This window comes from Acinonyx jubatus, chromosome D1 (assembly GCF_027475565.1).
Source record: "Acinonyx jubatus isolate Ajub_Pintada_27869175 chromosome D1, VMU_Ajub_asm_v1.0, whole genome shotgun sequence".
NCBI lineage: Eukaryota > Metazoa > Chordata > Mammalia > Carnivora > Felidae > Acinonyx > Acinonyx jubatus.
This window is the reverse complement of record NC_069390.1, coordinates 80,148,495-80,169,793: the sequence shown is the minus strand read 5'-3', so window position 1 is coordinate 80,169,793 and position 21,299 is coordinate 80,148,495. Positions and strand designations below refer to the sequence as shown.

General features: G+C 36.6%; 1 protein-coding gene across 3 annotated transcripts in view; it reads right to left on the bottom strand.

The window, feature by feature from the left end:
- CNTN5 (contactin 5) overlaps positions 1-21,299 on the bottom strand; it is a 1,351,205-nt gene that overhangs the window by 71,363 nt on the left and 1,258,543 nt on the right. For all 3 annotated transcript variants that reach the window (XM_053203841.1, XM_053203840.1, XM_053203839.1), the window contains exons 18-19: positions 18,794-18,952; positions 662-811 (exon numbers count right to left, since the gene is read on the bottom strand). In XM_053203841.1, coding sequence (XP_053059816.1) covers positions 662-811; positions 18,794-18,952 — 309 coding nt within the window. The remainder of the gene's footprint in view (positions 1-661; positions 812-18,793; positions 18,953-21,299) is intronic.

Below are 21,299 nucleotides of genomic sequence, written 5' to 3'. Positions count from 1 at the left end.
TGGAGAGTTGGATGCTTAACCAGCTGAGCCACCCAGGTGTCCCTAAAATTTGTTTTTAAATAAAATTCCTAATTCCTCTATGTGACCATTAAAAACATTTTAGAGATAATTCATTCCAAAAGACCAGAAGAATGCTGTATTTTCTGTCAGGAAGGAGATGGATATTTATTGTACACATAGGTGTCAAGGGGGCAGGAAGTCAACTTAAGATGATGTTTGCCTTTGCAGAGTATGATTTATGACATGTAGGTGGTGAAGGGCAATATAGAGTTCTAAGGAAGTACACTGAAATTAAAGTTTACTGTTAACCACTGGAGAAAAAGAGGTGGGCATATCTATTCTGAATTTATGGATTTTCTATATCAAATGAGTACATAATTAGAAAAAGAAATTAACTGCTTCAATTTCATGGTAACTTGAAGATGAGTGCTAGGGTTGGGAGGAAATTGAAGCATCTAGATGCATTTGCAGAAACAAGAAGAAAAAGATCTGAAAACAAATAAAATGAAATAATTATTTTAAAGGAAATAATTTTATGATGTCTAGGTAAGTGAATCCAGAAAAAAAAATTATACTAAAGCAAGCAATCATGGTTAATTCAACTTGCTTTCAAAGTGATTAGCGCATGCTAAATTGAATTCTGATTCTCCAAAATTCTTACCTGCTTCATTTGTACGGATCATTCGAGATGGGGTGCTTGGATCTCCAGTCCCAATTGGATTGGTAGCCACCACTCTAAATTCATATTCCACCCAGGGGTTAAGGTCCACTGCCATGGCTGACTCCATGTCACCTGTTATGATTTCTGGGACTATGGAGAGGAAAGAGATTTCATGGCATTAGGAGGACTCAGAAACAGTTACAAATGGCGATCAAGGATATCACAGGTATAACAGAATCAGTAAACTGATGTATAATTCCTTATTACACAAGGTCATGGTGTCACTTCTGGTCTCATTAGTAAAATGAAAATCAATCTTTAGGAAGTAAGCACTTGTCCATATCAAAGATTGTTGTAGTTAATTAGAATTCTTTCTTTTCATCTTTATACATAAATCGCTGTAACATAACTTGCCATTATCTACACTAAAAATCATTTTGTCAACCTCTCAGCCTCAAATAAGAGGCTTACTGGTGCTATAATTTAAGCAAATAGTTCTTAAATTTCTAGGGAAATTTCTTGAGCAGTTTGCGTCTCTCAGTTCTGGCAAGCATACTTAGCCACTTGGCAGTTCAAAGCTGCAAACCCCTCTAATTTAAAAACAGGTTTGTGGAATCTAAGCAGAAGCTCTGCACTCTTCTTGGAATGATTTTTGTGCTAAAGTTTGATTTTATTAAAACACAAAATTGTCAATACAATTATCATGGAGTAAAATACTTTTTACTTAGTATATATGCTATATTTGGGACTGCTTTTCTTGTTCATTCAGCTCTGCTGTCTAGGAAATATTTTGGGAAGAACATTTGTCACAGGTGTGGAAATAGGGAAATAGGAGAACCTTCCTTAGGATATGCAAAGATCCTCTGGATTTATGTCAATACTGGATTTCTGTGTAAGCGTGTTAAGATGGGGGAGGCTCTTGATTTGATGACTGTTCAATTTTACTATGACAATATGGAATTTGGATTTTACATGAAAATATCTTTTGAAATGTGTCAAGAGAATGTTAACAAATAATCAGTTCTGTGAAAGGTGAATGATCAGAGCATTGGCAGTGTGGGCTGCCTGACAAACGTCATATTACTGCAAAGCTGAATTTTTTTGAGGCAGTGAAATGAAGACCTGGAGAAAAGTCTGCCTGACTGCACTGGTAGCTGAGCAACATCCTTGGAGCCTAAGACATAGGGGAGAAAAGGCCACTGCTCAGTTCATAGCTTGGTGAAATGCTGCCTGCCAAATATAACATGGGAAGATTTCTCCAGACACTTAGCCCTCCCTATCTCCTAGCCTACACTGTATCATCAATACTTACTTTGATCCATCAAAGACTTACCTCACTGTTTCATTTACTTCTGTTTACGTCAGTCACCTCAAGCAACTCTAGACATCTAAGTCATCCCTCATCCTTTTTATTCTAATCCCCATAGAATTCTGCACATATCCTTTTCTGCCCTAGTTCCCCTCCTTCTCTACTCTGTGAAATCAGTTTACTGTGACCTCTGGAATTCATAATCCTTTATTAGCAAAATCTCCTGTATATAATTTTCCTTCCTGAACATCCTTCCAACTTTTACTTTAATATAATCCTGAATCCCCAGTAAGGAAATTTTATGCCTCTGAAGGGATGGCTCTCTTAAGATATAGTAGACAAGAGTAACCAGTCCATCTTGGTTGTGTACACCCTCTCCTTTGTCTCCAATGGATTTTTTCCATTAGCATATAAGCATGAAGGTATTTTCCCCACCAAAACCCTGCAAAAACAAAACAAAATTCTCTCAAAACTTCCTCTCCTTCTAGCCTTCATCCAGTTTCTACTTCTTGAGAGCTGTTTGTGCTATTATTTGCTGTCTCTAATTATTTTCCTTTTTACTCACTCTAAACATAAAGATGGGAAGAAGATATCCTACCTTTAAGCTCTTACCTCCAGCTTTCTCCCATAACCACTCCTGTCAAGATTGCCAATGGTTTTTATTACTAACCCTATTGTCAGGTCTCTGTTCCTCATCTTTCTTGACCTAACATCATTCTTTGACACATTCTTTTTTCTTTGAAATACTTTTTAAAACATAACTTCTGTTTTTTCTGACATGACTATGTCTTATTAGTCACCATTGCTGATTTCTTTTCATCTTTTAGATTTACCCAGTTCTACTAACTCCTTGGTGATCTTATCTAGTTTTATGGTTTTAAATACCTTCTGTGTGCTATGACACCAATTATTTTCATCCATGAGCCTCTTCCCCAGACTCCAAACTCATTTGTCCAATGGCCTAATGGACGTTTCTATTTGGATAGGGTTCTCAACCTTAAATTCCACCTCCTATTTCTGAAGTATTCCCTATTCAGTGAATGATAATTGTATTCTTATGGGTGTTGTAGCCAAGATCTTGGAGTTATCCTGGATTCCTTTCTTTTCTCCTTGTCTCACTTTAACCCATAGGCAAATTATAAAATTGCTGATATCAAAATATGATTTCTTCACTTCCTTTTGCAACAAAACTTCTTAAAAGTTTTGTCTATGTTTTCTTTCATTCTTTCTTTTTTTAATGAATTAACATACAGTGATATATTAGATTCAGGTGTACAATATAATGATTCAAAAATTCTATGCATTACTCAGTGCTCATCAAGAGAAATGTGCTGTTGATTCCCTTTATCTTTTTACCCTTTCCCCCACCTACTTCCTTTCTGACAACCACCAGTTTGTTCTCAGTATTTAAGTCTCTGTTTTTTTGTTTGTTTGTTTGTACCTTCTTTCTGTTTGTTTTTGTTTCTTAAATTCCACATATAAGTGAAATCATATGGTATTTGTCTTTCTCTGACTGACTTCATTTAGCATTATACTCTCTAGGTCCATCCATATTGTTGCAAATAACAAGATCTCATTCTTTTTATGGCTTTTTAACATTCCATTATATACATGTAGCATATCTTCTTTATCCATTCATCTATCAACAGACGCTTGGGTTGCTTCCAATCTTGACAATTATAAAAAAGTGCTACAATAAATATAAGGGTGGGTATATCTTTTTAAATTAGTGTTTCCTTTTTCTTTGGGTAAATACCCAATAGTGGAATGACTCATTCATATGGTAATTCTATTTTTAATTTTTTGAGGAACCTCCATACTGTTTTCCATAGTGGCTGCACCAATTTGCATTCCTATCAACAGTGCCCAAAGCTTCATTTTCTCTACATTGTTGCCAACATTTATTATTTTTTATCTTGTTGATACTAGCCATTTTGACTAGTGTATATCTCACTGTGGTTTTAATTTCTATTTCCCTGATGATTAGTGATATTGAGCATCTTTGCATGTGTCTTTTGGCCATCTGTATGCCTTCTTTGCAAAAATGTATATTCAGGCCCTCTGCTCATTTTTAAATCAGATTATTTGTTTTTTTTTTTTTTGGTGTTGCATTTATATATATTGGATATTTACTCCTTATCAGATATATTATTTGCTAATATATTCCCCCATTCAGTAAATTGCCTTTTTGTTTTATTAATGTTTAATTCACTGTGTAAAAGCTTTTTATTTTGGTGTAATCCTAATAGTTTAATTTTGCTATTATTTCCCTTTCCGTAGGAGACATATCTAGAAAAATGTTGCTATGGCTGATATAAAAGGAATTACTGCCTATGCTTTCTTTCAGGAATTTAATGGTTTCAGGTCTTACACTTATGTCTTTAAACTATTTTGAGTTTATTCTTGTGTATGGTGTAAGAATGTGGTCCAGTTTTAATTCTGTTGCATGTAGCTGTCCAGTTTTCCCAACACCATTTACTGAAGAGGGTATCTTTTCCCTATTGTATATTCTTGTCTCCTTTGTTGTAGATTAATTGACTATATATGCATGGGTTTATTTTGGGGGTCCTTATACTGTTCTATTGATCTATGTGTCTACTTCTGTGCTAGTACCATGCTGTTTTGATTACTACAGCTTTGTAGTATATCTTGAAATCTGGGAATGTGATACCTCCAGCTTTGTTCTTTTTTTTTTTTTTTCAATATTGCTTTGGTTATTCAGGGTCTTTTATTTTTCCATACAAATTTTAGTATTTCTGTGAAAAAATGCTATTGGCATTTTAATAGGGATTACTTGAAGTCTGTAGATTGCTTTGGATACAATGGACATTTAAACAATATTGGTTCTTCCAATCTATCAACATGGAATATCTTTTCATTTGTTTGTGTCATCTTTAATTTTTTTCATCAGCGTTATAGTTTTCAAAGTACCAGTCTTTCACTTCCTTGGATAACTTTAGACTAGGTATTTCATTATTTTTGGTGCAACTATAAGTGGAATTGTTATTTTTAAATTTTTCTTTCCTCTACTTCATTACTATTATATAGAAATGCAACAGATTTCTGTATATTAATTTTGTGTCCTCTGACTTTACTGAATTAATTTATCAGTTCTAGTAGTTTTTTGTGGAGTCTTTAGGGTAGTATCTATATAGTATCACATCATCTGCAAATAGTGAGCTTTACTTCTTTCCTACCAATTTGGTGGCCTTTTATTAATTTTTCTTGTCTGATTTCTGTGGCTAGGAATTTCAGTGTTATTTTAAATAAAAGTGGTGAAAGAGGACATCCTTGTCTTGGGTTCTGATCTTAGAGGAAAGGCTCTCAGTTTTCACCATTGAGCTATGGGGTTTTCATGCATGGCCTTTATTATGTTGTCAGATATGTTCCTTCAATACTTACTTTGTTAAGTTTTTTTTTTTTTATCATGAATGGATGTAGTTCTTTGTCAAATGCTTTTTCTGCACCTATTGAGATGATCATAGGATTTTTATCCTTTGTCTTGTTAATGTGGTATATCACACTGCTTGATTTGCAAATACTGAAACACGGTGCATCCCACTTATTGTGGCAAATGACCTCCTATTTTGAACCCATTTTTGTGAGACTTTAGTCTTTATTATTTTACTAAAATTACTATTGTCAAGGTAACCAATGACCTCCATGTTGCTAAGATCAATGATAAATTCTCAATCTTCATCACACTTCACGTGTCAGTAGCATTTGACACAGTTGATTACTTCCTTTTCCTTAATGAATTTTATTCTTTTGTCTTCCAGGATATCACATTGTCTTGGTTTTCCTTTTAACTAAATGGTTAGTTTTATTTTGTATCCTTTGTCTTTTTCCTCTTTTCTACAACTTCTTACTATTGAAATGCTCCAGGGCTCAATTTTCCTACTTTTTTCTTCTTTATTCATTCATTTCATTCATAAAGTTCATATACTTTACATGACATGCAATCTTATGTTTATAAAAGAAATTTATATGCCAATAACTTTCCAGTTTATATCTTTATTCTAAACCTCTCTCTTAAACTGAATCCTCATGTATCTAATTGCCTATGCTTAGGGGCTCTATATCCACACATACAGGGGCCCTATAACCACAGTGAACCCCTGTATTCACTGGGGGTTAAGGCTTCAACATATAAACTTTGGAGGAGTCACAATTCAATCCACATCAGGCAGGTTTCAATTTTAAATAAAATGATCAGGATAAGTCTCATTGAGAAGACACAGTTGAGTGAAGTTTTAAAGGAAATGTGGATTTAGTTATGCCGATATCTAGGGGAGAAGCATGTTAGGTAAAAGGCACAACTAGTGTAAATGTATTAGAAGCATTATATGTAAGAACATTAGAATATTGGTGAGTCAGGAGCAAAGTGAGCTCTGGGGAAAATGGTAAAGATGAATGGAGAAATATAGAAGATGATAGGACCAAGTCACATAGGAGTTGGGTTTTCATTCTGAAAGAAATGGAGAGACACTGGAAGACTGATATTCTAAGTCTTATCTTTAATACATTAGTTCAGACTATGTTGAGAATAGGAAGGGGGCGCCTGGGTGGCTCAGTTGGTTAAGCGTCTGACTTCGGCTCAGGTCATGATCTCATGGTTTAATGGTTTGTGGGTTTGAGCCCCACATCGGGCTCTGTGCTGACAGCTCAGAGGCTTGAGCCTGTTTCGGATTCTGTGTCCCCCTCTCTCTCTGCCCTTCTCCTGCTCACACTTTGTCTCTGTCTCTCAAAAATAAATAAACATTGAAAAAAATTTAGAGAACCTTTAAAAAATAGGAAGTAATTATACTTAAATGAGGTAACAAGGATGGGGCTCTTATCTGGTAGAATTAGTGTCCTTATAAGAAGAGATTCCAGAGCACTCACTTCCTTTTTTCTCTTCCATGTGAGGACACAGTGAGAAGGCTGCAGCTGCAAGCCAGGAGGAGAGTTCTCACCAAGAATTAAATCAAATTGGCCGGCACCTAGATATTAGAATTCCCAGGCTTTAGAAATGTGAGAAGAAAAAGTTCTGTTATTTAAACCACCAAGTTTATGGTAGCCTCAGCAGACAAATACATTGCCTATACCATAATACTTCTGATCCTCCTTACAATATTTCTTTAATTTTTTTGTTCACTAACTTATTTGTGTTGTTTCGTTTTTATTTTTTATTTAAATTTTAGTTAGTTAACATATAGTGCAATATTGGTTTCAGGAGTTGAATTCAGTGATTTATCACTTACATGCAACAACCAGTGTCATCACAAGTGCCCTCCTTAGTACCCATCACCTCTCTAGTCCATCCCCCACCCACCTCCCTCCATCATCCGTCAATTTCTTCTCTATCAAGTCTCTTGTGCTTTGTTTCCCTCTCTTCTTTTCATCGCCACTTCCCATATATTCATCAGTTTTGTTTCTTAAATTCCACATATGAGTAAAATCATCTGGTATTTGTTTTTCTCTGACTTATTTTGCTTAGCATAATACACTTTAGCTCTATCCACGTTGTTGTAAATGGCAAGATTTCATTCTTTTTGTTGGCTGAATAATCATCCATTGTATATATACCATATCTTCTTTATTCATTTATCAGTCAATGGATTTTTGGGCTCTCGCCATAGTTTGGTTATTGTTGATAATGCCGCCATAAACATTGGGGGTGAATGTACCCCTTCATATATGTATTTTTGTATCTTTTGGGTAAATACCTAGTACTGCAGTTGCTGGATCCTTGGGTGGTTCTATTTTTAGTGTTTTGAGGAACCTCCATACTATTCTCCATAGTGGTTGCACCAGTTAGTATTCCCACCAGCAGTGCAAGAGAGTTCCCCTTTCTCCACATCCTCACCAACAACTGTTGTTTCTTATGTTGTTCATTTAAGCCATTCTGATGGGTGTCAGGTGGTACTTCATCATGCTTTTCATTTGTATTTCCCTGATGATGAGTGATGTTGAGCATCTTTCTATGTGTCTTTTAGCTATATGGATGTCTTCTTTGGAAAATGGTCTATTCATGTCTTCTGCCCCTTTCTTAACTGGGTTGTTTTTGGGTGATGAGATTGACAAGTTCTTTACAGATTTTGAATACTAAACCTTTATCAGATTTGTTGTTTACAAATATCTTCTCCCATTCTGTAGGTTGACTTTTAGTTTTATTGATTGTTTCCTTGGCTGCACAGAACCTTTTTATCTTGATAAAGTGCCAATAGTTCATGTTAGCTTTTGTTTCCCTTGTCTTTGGTGATGTGACTGGTGAAGTTGCTGTGGCCTAGGTCAAAGAGGTTTCTGCCTGTGTTCTTCTCTTGGATTTTGATGGTTTCCTGTCTCACATTTAGGTCTTCAATCCACTTTGTATTTTTGTGTGTGGTGTAAGAAAGTGGTCCAGTTTCATTCTTCTGCATGTCTCTGTCCAGTGTTCCCAACATCATGTGTTGAAGGGACTGTCTTTTGTCCATTGGATATTCTTTCCTGCCTTGTTGAAGATCATTTCACCATACAGTTGTGGGTCCATTTCTGGGTTTTCTATTCTGTTCCATGGTTCCATGTGTCTGTTTTTGTGCCAATACCATACTGTCTTGATGACTATAGATTTGTACTTGTTTATTATGTTCCCTCTTTATTGTTTGTCCTCACCCATGAGAATACAATATCTGCAAGGATAGGGCCTAGAATACTACCTGGAAGGTGTTTGACAAATTTATATTGAATGAATGAAAGAGGAGTTCAAATTGCCAAGTGTGATAAAAATTACATTTAATTTCAGTTTTAACCTTGATGTAATTATTTCAGGCTTGATATTAAAAAAGAAAACGAATATAAACTATAAAAATCCTTATTCCCAAAGGTACATATATTTATATTTTCTTAGAAATAACTATAGGTTTTATTTTTTTTCAATATATGAAATTTATTGTCAAAATGGTTTCCATACAACACCCAGTGCTCATCCCAAAAGGTGCCCTCCTCAATACCCATCACCCACCCTCCACTCCCTCCCACCACCCATCAACCCTCAGTTTGTTCTCAGTTTTTAAGAGTTTCTTATGCTTTGGCTCTCTCCCACTCTAACCTCTTTTTTTTTTTTTTCCTTCCCCTCCCCCATGGGTTTCTGTTAAGTCTCTCAGGATCCACATAAGAGTGAAAACATATGGTATCTGTCTTTCTCTGTATGACTTATTTCACTTAGCATCACACTCTCCAGTTCCATCCACGTTGCTACAAAGGGCCATATTTCGTTCTTTCTCATTGCCCTGTAGTACTCCATTGTGTATATAAAACACAATTTCTTTATCCATTCATCAGTTGATGGACATTTAGGCTCCTTCCATAATTTGGCTATTGTTGAGAGTGCTGCTATAAACATTGGTGTGCAAGGGCCCCTATGCATCAGTACTCCTGTATCCCTTGGGTAAATTCCTAGCAGTGCTATTGCTGGGGCATAGGGTAGGTCTATTTTTAATTTTCTGAGGAACCTCCACACTGCTTTCCAGAGTGGCTGCACCAATCTGCATTCCACCAACAGTACAAGAGGGTTCCCGTTTCTCCACATCCTCTCCAGCATCTATAGTCTCCTGATTTGTTCACTTTGGCCACTCTGACTGGCATGAGGTGATATCTGAGTGTGGTTTTGATTTGTATTTCCCTGATAAGGAGCGACGTTGAGCATCTTTTCATGTGCCTGTTGGCCATCCGAATGTCTTCTTTAGAGAAGTGTCTATTCATGTTTTCTGCCCATTTCTTCACTGGGTTATTTGTTTTTCGGCTGTGGAGTTTGGTGAGCTCTTTATAGATTTGGATACTAGCCCTTTGTCCGATATGTCATTTGCAAATATCTTTTCCCATTCCGTTGATTGCCTTTTAGTTTTGTTGGTTGTTTCCTTTGCTGTGCAGAAGCTTTTTATCTTCATAAGGTCCCAGTAGTTCATTTTTGCTTTTAATTCCCTTGCCTTGGGGATGTGTCGAGTAAGAGATTGCTACGGCTGAGGTCAGAGAGGTCTTTTCCTGCTTTCTCCTCTAGGGTTTTGATGGTTTCCTGTCTCACATTCAGGTCCTTTATCCATTTTGAGTTTATTTTTGTGAATGGTGTGAGAAAGTGGTCTAGTTTCAACCTTCTGCATGTTGCTGTCCAGTTCTCCCAGCACCATTTGTTAAAGAGACTGTCTTTTTCCCATTGGATGTTCTTTCCTGCTTTGTCAAAGATGAGTTGGCCATACGTTTGTGGGTCTAGTTCTGGGGTTTCTATTCAATTCCATTGGTCTATGTGTCTGTTTTTGTGCCAATACCATGGTGTCTTGATGATTACAGCTTTGTAGTAGAGGCTAAAGTCTGGCATTGTGATGCCTCCTGCTTTGGTCTTCTTCTTCAAAATTACTCTGGCTATTCGGGGCCTTTTGTGGTTCCATATGAATTTTAGGATTGCTTGTTCTAGTTTCGAGAAGAATGCTGGTGCAATTTTGATTGGGATTGCATTGAATGTGTAGATAGCTTTGGGTAGTATTGACATTTTGACAATATTTATTCTTCCAATCCATGAGCAGGGAATGACTTTCCATTTCTTTATATCTTCTTCAATTTCCTTCATAAGCTTTCTATAGTTTTCAGCATACAGATCTTTTACATCTTTGGTTAGATTTATTCCTAGGTATTTCATGCTGCTTGGTGCAATTGTGAATGGGATCAGTTTCTTTATTTGTCTTTCTGGTGCTTCATTGTTAGTGTATAAGAATGCAACTGATTTCTGTACATTGATTTTGTATCCCGCAACTTTGCTGAATTCATGTATCAGTTCTAGCAGACTTTCGGTGGAGTCTATCAGATTTTCCATGTATAGTACCATGTCATCTGCAAAAGCGAAAGCTTGATTTCATCTTTGCCAATTTTGATGCCTTTGATTTCCTTTTGTTGTCTGATTGCTGATGCTAGCACTTCCAACACTATGTTAAACAACAGCGGTGAGAGTGGGCATCCCTGTCATGTTCCTGATCTCAGGGAAAAAGCTCTCAGTTTTTTCCCATTGAGGATGATGTTAGCTGTGAGCTTTTCATAAATGGCTTTTATGATGTTTAAGTATGTTTCTTCTATCCTGACTTTCTCAAGGGTTTTTATTAAGAGGGTTGCTGGATTTTATCAAAGGCCTTTTCTGCATCGATTGACAGGATCATATGGTTCTTATCTTTTCTTTTATTAATGTGTTGTATCACGTTGATTGATTTGCGAATGTTGAACCAGCCCTGCATCCCAGGAATGAATCCCACTTGATCATGGTGAATAATTCTTTTTATATGCTATTGAATTTGATTTGCTAGTATCTTATTGAGGATTTTTGCATCCATATTCATCAGGGATATTGGCCTGTAGTTCTCTTTTTTTACTGGATCTCTGTCTGGTTTAGGAATCAAAGTAATACTGGCTTCATAGAATGAGTCTGGAAGTTTTCCTTCCCTTTCTATTTCTTGGAATAGCTTGAGAAGGATAGGTATTATCTCTCCTTTAAACGTCTGGTAGAACTCCCCTGGGAAGCCATGTGGTCCTCGACTCTTATTTGTTGGGAGATTTTTGATAACCGATTCAACTTCTTCGCTGGTTATGGGTCTGTTCAAGCTTTCTATTTCCTCCTGATTGAGTTTTGGAAGAGTGTGGGTGTTTAGGAATGTGTCCATTTCTTCCAGGTTGTCCAGTTTGTTGGCATATAATTTTTCATAGTATTCCCTGGTAATTGTTTGTATCTCTGAGGGATTGGTTGTCATAATTCCATTTTCATTCATGATTTTATCTGTTTGGGTCATCTCCCTTTTCTTTTTGAGAAGCCTGGCTAGAGGTTTGTCAATTTTGTTTATTTTTTTCAAAACAACAACTCTTGGTTTCATTGATCTGCTCTACAGTTTTTTTAGATTCTATATTGTTTATTTCTGCTCTGATCTTTATTATTTCTCTTCTTCTGCTGGGTTTAGGCTGCCTTTGCTGTTCTGCTTCTATTTCCTTTAGGTGTGCTGTTAGATTTTGTATTTGGGATTTTTCTTGTTTCTGAGATAGGCCTGGATTGCAATGTATTTTCCTCTCAGGACTGCCTTTGCTGCATCCCAAAGCATTTGGATTGTTGTATTTTCATTTTCGTTTGTTTCCATATATTTTTAAATTTCTTCTCTAATTGCCTGGTTGATCCACTCATTCGTTAGTAGTGTATTCTTTAACCTCCATGCTTTTGGAGGTTTTCCAGACTTTTTTCTGTGGTTGATTTCAAGCTTCATAGCATTGTGGTCTGAAAGTATGCATGGTATAATTTCCATTCTTGTATACTTATGAAGGGCTGTTTTGTGACCCAGTATATGATCTATCTTGGAGAATGTTCCATGTGCACTCAAGAAGAAAGTATATTCTGTTGCTTTGGGATGCAGAGTTCTAAATAGATCTGTCAAGTCCATCTGATCCAATGTCTCATTCAGGGCCCTTGTTTTTTGATTGACCGTGTGTTTAGATGATCTATCCATTTCTGTAAGTGAAGTGTTAAAGTCCCCTGCAATTACCACATTCTTAGCAATAAGGTAGCTTATGTTTATGAGTAATTGTTTTATATATTTGGGGGCTCCCCATTCGGTGCATGGACATTTATAACTGTTAGCTCTTCCTGATGGATAGACCCTGTAATGAGTATATAATGCCCTTCTTCATCTCTTGTTACAGCCTTTAATTTAAAGTCTAGTTTGTCTGATATAAGTTTGGCTACTCCAGCTTTCTTTTGGCTTCCAGTAGCATGATAAATAGTTCTCCATCCCTTCACTCTCAATCTAAAGGTGTCCTCAGGTCTAAAATGAATCTCTTATAGACAGCAAATAGATGGGTCTTGTTTTTTTATCCATTCTGATACCCTATGTCTTTTGGTTGGCACATTTAGTCCATTTACATTCAGTGTTATTATAGAAAGATACGGGTTTAGAGTCATTGTGATGTCTGTAGGTTTCATGCTTGTAGTGATGTCTCTGCTACTTTGTCTCACAGGGTCCCCCTTAGGATCTCTTGTAGGGCTGGTTTAGTGGTGACGAATTCCTTCAGTTTTTGTTTGTTTGGGAAGACCTTTATCTCTCCTTCTATTCTAAATGACAGACTTGCTGGATAAAGGATTCTCGGCTGCATATTTTTTCTGTTCATCACATTGAAGATCTCCTGCCATTCCTTTCTGGCCTGCCAAGTTTCAGTAGAGAGATCAGTCACGAGTCTTATAGGTCTCCCTTTATATGTTAGAGCACGTTTTCTCTAGCTGCTTTCAGAATTTTCTCTTTATCCTTGTATTTTGCCAGTTTCAATATGATATGTCGTGCAGAAGATCAATTCGAGTTACGTCGGAAGGGAGTTCTCTGTACCTCTTGGATTTCAATGCCTTTTTCCTTCCCCAGTTCAGGGAAGTTCTCAGCTATTATTGCTTCAAGTACACCTTCACCACCTTTTCCTCTCTCTTCCTCCTCTGGGATACCAATTATGCGTATATTATTTCTTTTTAGTGTATCACTTAGTTCTCTATTTTACCCCTCATAATCCTGGATTTTTTAATCTCTCTTTTTCTCAGCTTCTTCTTTTTCCATAATTTTATCTTCTAGTTCACCTATTCTCTCTTCCGCCTCTTCAATCCAAGCCGTGGTCGTTTCCATTTTATTTTGCAGCTTGTTTATAGTGTTTTTTAGCTCCTCCTAACTGTTCCTTAGTCCCTTGATCTCTGTAGCAATAGATTCTCTGTTGTCCTGTATACTGTTTTCAAGCCCAGCGATTAATTTTATGACTATTATTCTAAATTCACTTTCTGTTATATCATTTAAATCCTTTTTGATCCGTTCATTAGCTGTTGTTATTTCCTGGAGATTCTTCTGAGGGGAATTCTTCTGTTTGGTCATTTTGAATAGTCCCTTGAGTGGTGCGGACCTGCAGGGCACTTCCCCTGTGCTGTGGTGTATAACTGGAGTTGGTGGGCGGGCCTGCAGTCAGCCCTGATGTCTGCCCCCAGCCCACCGCTGGGGCCACAGTCAGACTGGTGTGTGCCTTCTCTTCCCCTCTCCTAGGGGTGAGATTCACTGTGGGGTGGCGTGGCCCATCTGGGCTACTTGCACACTGCCAGGCTTGTGGTGCTGGGGATCTGGCATATTAGCTGGGGTGGGTAGGCAAGGTGCACGGGGGCAGGAGGGGCAGGCTTAGCTTGCTTCTCCTTAGGTGATCCACTTCAGGAGGGGCCCTGTGGCAGCGGGAGGGAGTCAGACCAGCTGCCGGAGGGGTGGCTTCTCAGAAGCACAGCGTTGGGTGTTTTCGCGGAGCAAACAAGTTCCCTGGCAGGAACCGGTTCCCTTTGGGATTTTGGCTGGGGGATGGGCAAGGGAGATGGCGCTGGCGAGCGCCTTTGTTCCCCGCCAAACTGAGCTCTGTTCTCCCGGGGCTCAGTAACTCTCCCTCCCTTTGTCCTCAGCCTTCTCGCTTTCCTAGCAGAGCTGTTAACTTATGACCTCCCAGATGCTAAGTCCCGCTTGCTGTGGGAACACACTCGTCCGGCCCCTCCGCTTTTGCAAGCCAGACTCAGGGGCTCTGCTTGGCAGGCGGGCCGCCCCTCTGTCCCGGCTCCCTCCTGCCAGTCCCTGGAGCGTGCACTGCCTTGCCGCCTTTCCTACCCTCTTCTGTGGGCCTCTCTTCTGCGCTTGGCTCCAGAGAGTCTGTTCTGATAATCGTCTGGAATTTTTCTGGGGTATTTAGGCAGGTATAGGTGGAATCTAAGTGATCAGCAGGACGCGGGGTGAGCCCAGTGTCCTCCTATTCCGCCATCTTCTAACTATAGGTTTTAAAGTCTCTCCCTCACCCTATATTCTAAATCTAATCCCTCTTTAAAAACTAAATAAAAATATTTATAAATTCTAATTTTTTGCTACTTGTAAGTAGTATATACTGAAGATATTAATATTTTTGATGAAATAACATTTTATGAAATAAATTAAAAACAAACTTTTATAAAATTAGGATTTTGTTTTCAAGTGCAATATTGTGGTGATAAAAGATAGTGGTGAATGTATGCTAAAATATATATTTTTTTTTAATTTTTTTTTCAACGTTTATTTATTTTTTTTGGGACAGAGAGAGACAGAGCATGAACGGGGGAGGGGCAGAGAGAGAGGGAGACACAGAATCGGAAACAGGCTCCAGGCTCTGAGCCATCAGCCCAGAGCCCGACACCGGGCTCGAACTCATGGACCGCGAGATCGTGACCGGGCTGAAGTCGGACACTTAACCGACTGCGCCACCCGGGCGCCCCTAAAATATATATTTTTAAAACCTTGAAGGTACCTGTTATAAAGATTTTTTTTTTCTGGAAGTATGGGAACAAGATATTTTCAAAGTGAATATCTGCTTCAGTGAGAATACAGTGATTAAAAATGATTAAAAAGTGACTAAAAATAGTGAAGAACCCCATATTGATTCAGGGAGAGAAGCTGTTAAAATGACTTTGTTTGTAAAAGAATTGCATCCTAGAATTTAATTACATAATTTAATAAGGTAAATAAGTCTGTCTTGTTAACAAATTTAATCAACCAATCAATCAGTGGAAAATATATGCAGATAGAAGACATATCCACTGAAAGAATAGTTAAGAAACATGTGTGAATTAAGTAAACAATGACCAATACATTCTATGATTATAGGTGATTTTGTTATTCCTAAGAGGACACAATAAAATAGTAAACTGGGTAATACTATTCAATAACATAAAGAAAAAAATCAGGTTTCCACATCAAAAACCATTTGTTTTAACAGAAAAGGGGTCTGCAAGTGAAATTGTCTATTTCCTATGGCTATTTTCATACTTCCTTCGAAATGAATGAATTGGTCACATTCACAGTCACATTTTAGTCTGATTGTTGAACAGGCAATATTAATAAGTTAATTTTAAGTATCATTAATTAGAATGTCCATATGCATGCAACTCATCACTTGGCAAAAATTAGTAATTCACTATTTTGTGTATAAAGAATCTTAGGTAATTTTTAAATACTCACTTATTAACTGCATTAACTTTATTAGAGAATTCAAATGCCAGATCCATTTTTTCTTTCTAATAGATATTTCTGCATTAGAGTTTATCTCTACTGAAGTTGATTTAGGTGAAATGCAACTATCAAAACAAAAGGTCCACTGGCCTTTTGGGTCCACTGGGAACTAATGTGGTTCCAAAGGGACTTCTTTCCTTATAGGCATGAAAAAAAGTTGTGGTCAGATTTAGCTGGGGACTAAAACCATTTAAAATTGTACTTTAGAGAAGGTAAAAGTTGAGTACTCCTCCTGGGCTTGCTTGCCTTGGGGATGGCATGGAGAAATGGAGAAATGAGTGACCTCATTAGATAAGGAGTCATCTTGCTAGAATCGTATTACTTATCTATTACTCTAAATAATTACTCTAGAAAATTATCTATTAGACTTTATTACTTAGAGTCTTATCAAGAGCAAATAAAATTGATCATTTATAGAAATATATATCTGAGAAATATGTATTTCCTTATAATTATAGTACAAACATAAATTTCTTAATGTGTACTTGCTGAACTGAATTTTAAAAGAACTCTCAACTTAGAAATGTTCCAGTGCTCAAGTTAAATTAGAAATATTACAATGCAACTTTGTAGGAGAGACTTTTCAAACAAGTAACCCCCCAAAATAACATTTAGTCCAAATGCCTAAGCCCTACACACACATGCACATGCAACACACACACACACACACACACACACACACACACACTATCTCTCTTTCATTTTCCCTTTGCCAAAAAATTCTACATTTTATACATGTATCTATATACACACATACATACACTTTTATTCTTTCTATCTATCAAACAACAAAAATAAAAGCAGGTGAATCAAGATGTAAGAAATCAAGATACGAGTGACTAGGAAACTGGTTGTAATAGGAGGAAGATTAGATGCTCTGGATTGCCATGTCATGTGTTAAGGTAAAAAGGACAAAAACATGGGCATGGGATGAACAAGAAAACATTTGTATGTATTGCAATGTGCTCATAAGGAAAATGTCCCACGAAGTATGGGCAGTGTGGCAAGAGTGGGCATGTAGCATAGCTACAGGAGGGAAAATGCGCATGGTGAATGCACAACACCAGATCTAAGGTGAATCCATTTCCTGGCTGCAATGCAAAAAGTTTGGGCTGTCACACAAATGAAAACATAAAGCACTGTGGCAGAGGTTATAAGTTTTCTTGAATAAACCTGTTCATGTGGCTTGACTTTGTGATTTTTCCAGAATTATCTGTTGAACCTAGAGATTCCCCAAATTTCTTTTTTTTTTTGTTTATTTATTTATTTATTTATTTAGAGACATAGACAGCGTGAGCTGGGGAGCAGCAGAGAGAGAGAGAGAGAGGGAGAGAGAGAGAGAGAGAGGGAGAATCCCAAGCAGACTCATTGTCAGCACAGAGCCCAATGCAGGGCTCAAACTCACAAAACCATGAGAACGTGACTTGAGCTGAACCGAGAGATGCTTAACTGACTGATCCACCCAGGGACCCCAAGTCCCACAGTTTCTTGAATCTATAGAGCTATCACAGGGTTGACATGGAGCCAGAAATGAAGCTAATACCCATCATTATATATGTTACAAATTAATATGTATATATGTATAATACATTATAATGATAAATAAATTCTATAAGTTAATGTAAGAAACTAATATTTAAAAAAAGCTAATAGTATTTTGCATACAGATGAGTATACTTCCTCTCTCCCAAATTGTAAATTTTTATACAAAAATAAATTTCTGTTTAAACTTAATTTATTTAAGCAGCAAAATGGACCACTCTACTTCCGTAACATTCTGGTTAACTGAGTTTTATGGTTACTGCACTCAGAAATTTTACTTTTATATTTTACTTCTAAACAGAGTAGATTTTATATTTATATATAAAATAAAACAAAATCACAAATCCTTACTCAGGATGGGCAACTACTTCTGAAGATTGTATTTTATATATATTACATACTTTTAAATACTAACATGCTATATAGATTTCTAATAACTATCAAGTGATTGTAATTTCCCATATGCCTGCAGACTGCCATATTTGGAGAGATAAGAGTGTGGTTACAACATTAAAAGCAAATTATCAGGGAAGAAAATGACTTTAAAAATAGGGCAATTATTACACAAGCATGTTTAAAGTAAACATTAAAATGCCACATTATTTTAAATAATGTAATTTTATGTTAGATTTTCCTTTTGGAAATGAAACACATATAAAATAAAAGGAAATAAAACAGGTGTGTGACTATAAAGAGGTAGCACAAGGAACTAGAATAATGGAAAAATTCTATATCTGATTGTCTTGGTGGTTTGAGTCTATAAAATAATATCTCATAAAATTTTATGGGACTGCACACCGAAAATTTGTAGATAAAAACTGGTGAAATATGAATAGTCTGTAGTTCAGTTAATAACATTGTACCAATGTTAATTTTCTGATTTGAGAATTGTACCATTGTTATGTAAAATGTTATAATTAGGGAGAGCTGAGGAATGAGTCCATAGGAAATCTTTGTGCTATTTTTACAATTTCCATTTGAATCTAAAGTTATCTCAATAAACAAACAAATATAAATGATATGGTTTCTTCTTGGGAATTGAGAGAAGAAAGCAAGGTAGCTTTATAAAAGGAGGCAAACAATGGTTAGTATTGTAATAAATAACAGTTGCCAGAATCCAAAATGATCCTATTGAGATTGCTAGCAAATACAGTTTATGACATAGGAAGCTACTCAGGTTGCCTCTGATGTTGTCTTAGAGACTCTTACTTGTTTTTACTGTTTGCCAGCCCAGCGAAAATGGGCTGCGAGCCTGCAGGTTGTAGGAGGAGATTGGACTGTGGTTGTCAGATGCAGGACTCCAGGAGAGTGTGGCTGTGCTTTCCGTGATGTCTTCAACAATCACTATCCCTGGTGGGCCTGGGGGACCTATAGACAAAAGGGAATGGATAAATTTAAGTACAAGCCATGAAGAGGAGCTGTTGGAAAATGCATTTCCAATAAAGATCCAATCAAACTATCTAACCATCCTGATGAAATACATATTTAGTAATGAAAATTGACAGTAAAGAGAAAAGAGATGCAGTTTCCATGATTTCTACGGTAACTGAATTATAGATTTGACTTTTTCGCCTGACATTTTGTGCTTGGAAGAAACTACCCATTAGCATTATATTGTACAGAAAAAGAAACAAAAAGAGAAACACACACAAGAATATGAATGTCAATATCAACTATGACTGTTGAAATATATCACAGTTTACAGAGGCAACAATAGAGTGAAAGGCAATCAGAAACCTTTGTTCTGAAAGGTATCAGAAACAAAAATGATCCCATTATTACTAAAGCTCTATAGGTGTATGGGCTTAATTTTTACATTCTGGAAACCTGCAGTGTACACATACTGTGATGTAACTCTCAGGTAGCTTAAACTTTAACAAGGGAGATAAAAGCTCTGAAATAATGATAGTTTAGGCCAGAGAAGGGTATACCCTAGAAGTTAGGCATGGAAAATTTTTGTGAGGGGTTAAAAAGGAAGGTGTGTGTGATCTGGTGGTGGTGGTGATGATGATGATGATGATGATGATGATTTTGAGCGAGGGTGGGAAAGTGGTGAATCAGAGAAGATTATTTTCCTTATGATCATGAAAAATTGGCATAGAATAGTGATAATCTATGTGCACATAGACTCTACCTTCAAGAAACAACTGTGATATTATAGAAGAAATATACCTTTGTACTATCACTTCTAAAATAGTGTTATCTAATAACATCTAAAGATCTGTAGAGTGTTTATAAACACTCTATTTATTTTATTGGCTTATTTTAGTGGCTGAAAAGCATGCTACGTTTTTTATTAATATTTTTCTATTCCCTCATATGGACAATTCAGGCTGTAAGGATGTTTTATTTTCAATGAAAAAAAAATAAAAACCTCTCTTAAGTATTTTAAGTTATTTTCTGAATTAGTCCTACAGTACCATTCTGGCTTCACTTGATTCCCTAGTCCACCTTGATGTCATTGTCATTCACACCAGACATCTTTGATGACAAACCAATTTTATAAATTCTTAAATCTGAATGGGATCTTTTAATTACTTTCTTTGGCTCTGGTCCTGGATTTCTAGTCTAACTTTGCTGAATCAGATTTGGTGATTACAACATCTGATCAGGAGGGCCTGACTTAGTCTGTAAGGAGGTAAGAAATAGTGGAGGGATGGAGAAATGGAGGCAGTTAGTAAAGACCTCTGGGCAGAGAATTTTGAGGAAGGAACAAGGAGATGGAAAAAGAATTTTAAAAGCCTCATGAAGCAAATGACATTTTCAGGAAACAAGAAGTGAAAATTTTTATCAATTGATTCCATTCAGATTTAGGAATTTATAATTTGGTTTTGTTTATCATCAAAGATGCCAATGGTGTGAATAGCCATGGTGTCAAGGTTGGCTAGGGAGTCAAGTAAAGCCAGAAAGGTGCTGATAGACTAGAATAAAAGAAAGGAATCAAGGAAATCACATTATTATGATGGAAAGATATAAGAATTGGAATTTGTGAAGAGAAAATTCCAGTAGGATACTTTTGAATGAGAATTTGTGTTTATCTGGAGGGGAGTGGGGAATATGGTTATTAAGGCTGACAAGGTCAGCCTTATGTAAGAAGGACTTATGGAAGAATATGTCTGATGTGTCATCTGTATGACTGTGCAAAGCATTAAAACAGTGGCTAAAGATGAGATGAGCTAAATAAATGAGGTCCAGGTGCTGAAGAAGATGTGTAACAAGTTGTTAGTCTGGTGACACGAATATAGAAGAGCAACTATAATGATGATAACATAATAATGATAAGAATATTAACTGTAATAATATTACTAATAGCTACCATATCCACATGTCACTGTATTAAGGCCCTGTACTAAGTATTTTTCAAACATTAACTTGTTCATTTATTTCTATGTGACTTTGAGATTGGCATTATTCTTATTTCATAGAGGTTATAATGAAATCTCAGACATTAGTTAGTCAATAAATAAATAAGTTTCTTAGTCAATAAATCTTATTATATGTTAGGTGTTATGGTAGGCAGTGTGTATCAGAAAATCCATTCTTATGAGGAGTTTTTTCTCAAGTCATTCTGTTAGTGAATGGCACAGCTAAGATATGAATTTGGATCTGATTTTAATGCCTTATTTGTTCAAATAAGCAAGGAGTACACAGATCCTTTCTCCTTTCACTGTTAATATAGAAAGTAGTTTTAACTGAAGGAAGGGAAGACAGAGAA